The sequence below is a fragment of the Aplysia californica genome, unplaced genomic scaffold (assembly GCF_000002075.1).
Source record: "Aplysia californica isolate F4 #8 unplaced genomic scaffold, AplCal3.0 scaffold00225, whole genome shotgun sequence".
Taxonomy (NCBI): Eukaryota; Metazoa; Mollusca; class Gastropoda; order Aplysiida; family Aplysiidae; genus Aplysia; species Aplysia californica.
In genome coordinates, this window is record NW_004797495.1 from 562,702 (window position 1) to 566,891 (window position 4,190).

At 40.4% G+C, this 4,190-nt stretch overlaps 1 protein-coding gene across 2 annotated transcripts in view; it reads left to right on the forward strand.

The window, feature by feature from the left end:
• The first annotated feature begins 3,350 nt into the window (after positions 1-3,350).
• The window catches only part of LOC101855193 (delta-like protein 4), a 12,739-nt gene continuing 11,899 nt past the window's right edge, over positions 3,351-4,190 (forward strand). Inside the window, exon 1 of one of the 2 annotated variants that reach the window (XM_005099776.3) lies at positions 3,351-3,483. In XM_005099776.3, coding sequence (XP_005099833.1) covers positions 3,408-3,483 — 76 coding nt within the window. In that variant the 5' untranslated portion in view covers positions 3,351-3,407. The remainder of the gene's footprint in view (positions 3,484-4,190) is intronic. The other variant, XM_005099775.3, reaches the window with a different exon arrangement.

A 4,190-nucleotide genomic window follows, 5' to 3' on the forward strand; every position in this document is an offset into this window, starting at 1 on the left:
AGAATTGCTGCAACTTTGCCTTTGCTTTGTTGCTGATCGGATATAAGTGTCCTTGAGGTCCTGTAGCTCGTAATGTAGGCTAATGTGTGGGCTGGCTCAGCGAATATATTATCTGGAAAATCTGACCTTAAAATTGAAGGCCTTAGAACTAGACTGTTCATATATGAATAGAATATACCTCAATCCTAAAAAGAATTGGACTGTAGTACATATTTAGAATAAGAAAAACGAATCTTACCTCATAACACAAGTCAAGGAGAGAGACACAGAGAGAGAGAGAGAGAGAAAGAGACAGACAGACAGACAGACAGACAGACAGACACACACACACACATCTTTATTTAATCCTAGTGGTAATATGCGCGCATTTCTTAATTCCGGTGTTTTACCCCGCCCCCGTGCCACCAATCAACACGTCAATTTAGATCAACTAGGAGGCGAGTTTCCAACCCTGTCTGTCAGGGCCAACTCGGACTGAGAGGGATACAGCATCCCAGCAGACAAAACGAGATTGGGATAAAAGAAAATTTTCCCACTCGAGAATCGAACTCAGGTTTCCTGAATCGCTTAACCGCTACACAATAGACACCGGTTGGATTTTTTTTTTTTTTTTTTTTTTTGGAGAATCTGAAAATAACTTTATTTAACACATTTTGTATTTTGTCAGTACATTCAAATATTAACTCCCAAATTGACACAGCGCTGTGATTCAGTCCAGAGGAAGTGGTTAAAAGATCATGGGAACATGTATTCACGGCGAAAAGGGGATTCAAATATTAACGTAAAAGAAGTGAGGGCGATGTAACGCCTCCTGCAAGTTTGATGTAGAGCAGTGTGTTTTTCTACAACATTCGGTAAATAGAGTGCAAATAAATTTGAAACGATCTGTGGAAAAAAGTAAATCAGTACACAGTAAAAACTGTTCGTTGAGGTTCTCCGTGATTCATTTGGGACACGCATTCTGGTTATTCGACCGCTTAAAGACACGCCCTTTTGGAGTTCTGAATTAAAAAGCGTAATTTCGTTATTCATACTATAGTTCAGTTTTGTTTTATTACCTAAAACTAAAAAAAGGCAGGCAACAATATAAATGCTTGGAATTGTTCAAATTCTTGGGCGGGGAGGGGGGGGGGTTGTTTGAGTGTGAATATTCGAAATGAGTTGTAACATGGCATTAAGGAATGTTGTTGGTCAGACATAGGTTTCCGCTACGCCCTTAAGGAGGTAAGGCGTGTGCGCGCTAAATACTCTAGGCTGCACTGGTTAAGGCCTTAAGCAAGAGACCAACTGTTCTCAAAACCACTTTTTGGTGGGAGTAACCATCCCGTTTGTCCATATGATTTGTTTATGTACAGCAACCATCATCGTAACGCGACAACAACAAGGTCCAATAATGCGCCAACCATGACAGACTACAAGAAATAATCCTAAGCATGGCTACCCCTGATCGTTAACAGGTTTCACTGTTTTACTCTTTCCGTGACAGTGCTTTCGATATATGCCAGGTTTTGGGAGTTCCAAATACCTGTTTTAGCTTGCGACCTTTCGACTTTTTAACTAACTCTGGCGTATTTGGGGAGTCCAGCGTTTTTTGGGCTAATTAAATAAAATTTTGCTTTAATCGACAGCAAGATCAATTAGCACGTTACATCCCTAAGTTGACGATAAATGATTATATTAACGCCTTTGAAGATACATACATACTTAGAATACTACGATCAGGGCGTCCTAGAGTTAACAAAATTGGTTTTAAATAACTGAAAATGTTTTGTCGAGACATAATTTACGATCGGTTGAGAAAATATTCCCTATATTTTTCAACTTTGTCTCACATGAACTGTGAGCAATTTTTCCATCAATGAATGAGTGAACACATGTCATCCCTGTGGAATTTTGCATCAAGCGACTGAAGCCAATGTCTGACGTGCCCCACAAGATTTTTGTCATTAATGAATTTTCTACCTGGCTAGATATCGCTACATTCGTACTGACAGGTAGACCCTGCAGGACTGGGGGTGGATGAGGTATAAACCTCCAAAATAATAATATATTATTTCTGCAGCCATTTTTTAATGACCATGGCTGTGGGAGGGGGGTAGAATGTTGTCATCATGGTGAAAGATGACATCCTCAGTCAAACACCTCGGTCTCTATGTAGCTGGTCTTGGCTTTCTGAGGGTTTTGTATTATTTTGTTGCTTTAGAGAACTGTTCGCTTAGACAGATCTAGATCGTCAGAAATTCCCCGAATTTTGAGCCTCCTGTCATTACGAATGAGATATTCAATGCATTAAGAAATTTTGTCCCGTGATGGAAGACAGATAACGACCTTATTTGTTTATTAAGTAATCGTTTTACTGTACTGGCACACAATGTCGGCCTTTAATTTTGCTTAACATGGAGACTTTAGGCACCGACTTTAGATTGTACCTCTGGTGAACCCATGAAATTCTCACCAAAAACACTTTCAAGTTCTACAAGAATTTTACTTTTGCTTTTTTAAACCGATTACTTGAATTTCTTCTTTTGACAGATTTTGTAAAGTGGTTGGCATCTTTGTTGTGATGTGGAAAAATGGTTGCATCATTTTGCATATTTTAACGGTATACCAAAATCAAGAATTCACTTGGGTCCTAAATAAATTTTTTTTACAGATTTCAAAAATACATTTATATTTATCGACATATGGCCATTTTTCTTTTAATTCAGGGACAGCCCTCGTATTATTGTCTACATAAATCAATAATGTCTTTGTTGTAAACTCTTCAATAGAGTACACACGCAATCATCTACCCTATTGATTCACCTGCCATTTTCACAGTAACCCCCCTCCCCTCACCTCTTTCCCTTAAACCCACACCCCAGCCCCCTCCCCTTTGGTTTCTGTAAAGTCTTGACGCGACCACTTTTGTTTTTAGCTTGCTTCATTAATTTAGTCAAACCTGTATCCGCCTTTCTTCTCGTCGTAAGTGTCTTGCTTGCTTACTTTACTTTTCCCGGAAGTCTAGGAAGTTGAGGAGAGGCTCTTAATAATAATGATATATTGTTTTGTTTCCGCTTGACAAAAAATGAGAGCTCGAACAGGGAACATTTTCTGTGTCGCACGTGTTTTTGTTAAGAACTTCTTCCATTATTACCTTCATTCAAATGCGAGTTGATGTTTGAGTTACTGTAATGGGGATACTGAATTGTCCAAAGGGGGGGGGGGGGGTGAACGAGAGGAGAGTTTAAAAAAGCAAGTAGGCCTACAACTCATGCGTCCCGGAAAAGAGCACTCTGGTCCCGGATCTAACCTCGAAAGCAACGGGAACCGAGGGCAGAATGTTGTAAGAGTGCAAACAAAGAACGTGAATATAAGCGGTGAGAAGCGGGGAGGAGCGTCAGTTCTGCTCAACTATTCTCAGCAAGATGTCGGTCCTTTTCCAGGTGTCTTCATTTGTGGTTCTGCTCTGCTGCTTTGCTCCATCCTCTGGACAACCTCCAGGTGAGTCTTTGAGTAACGATGTTGTTTTCGCAACCACCGTTATACTATCGTCGTTGTTATTGTTGTGTTGTTTTTGCTGCTGCTGCTGCTGCTGCTGCTGCTGGTGGTGGTGGTGGTGGTAGTGCTACTGGTGCTGGTGCTGCTCATTGCGAAAACGACTTTGATGACGGTGCTTTTGCTGTTGCTGATTTTATTTTTTATTTTATTATTTTTTTGTGTTATTTACGTTTTGCGACTTTTGCCTCCTCCTTTCCATCCTATTTACTCATCACCGCTAACTTTACCTGTTTATTTGCAATAGCTAACTTTATTAATTTGGTTTCCTTGTAATTGTTTTGTTTGTTTGTTGGTAGTTGGTTTGGGTTTTTTGGGGGGGTTTTTATACCAGCCAACATTTTCTGAAGCAGTTTTTGAGCCGCTCAGCAGTTTGACTCGGCAGACGAGACGGAAGTGGTAATAAAATTCTGGATGTCTTCACAGGCAGCAACTTTTTTTGGGAGGATGTAAAGAAACTCAAGCCGCGCAAAGGGAAATGCTGAAAACGGGGGCAGGCACCTACGTCAAAGAATACAGTCTGGCAGACTAGGAGAAATACCTAATTAGAATTTAGCATACATCTCGTAGTATAGTTTACGCTGTAAGATGGGGAACTGCACCTTTTCTCTCTCTCTCTCTCTCTCTCTCTCTCTCTCTCTCTCTCTCTCTCT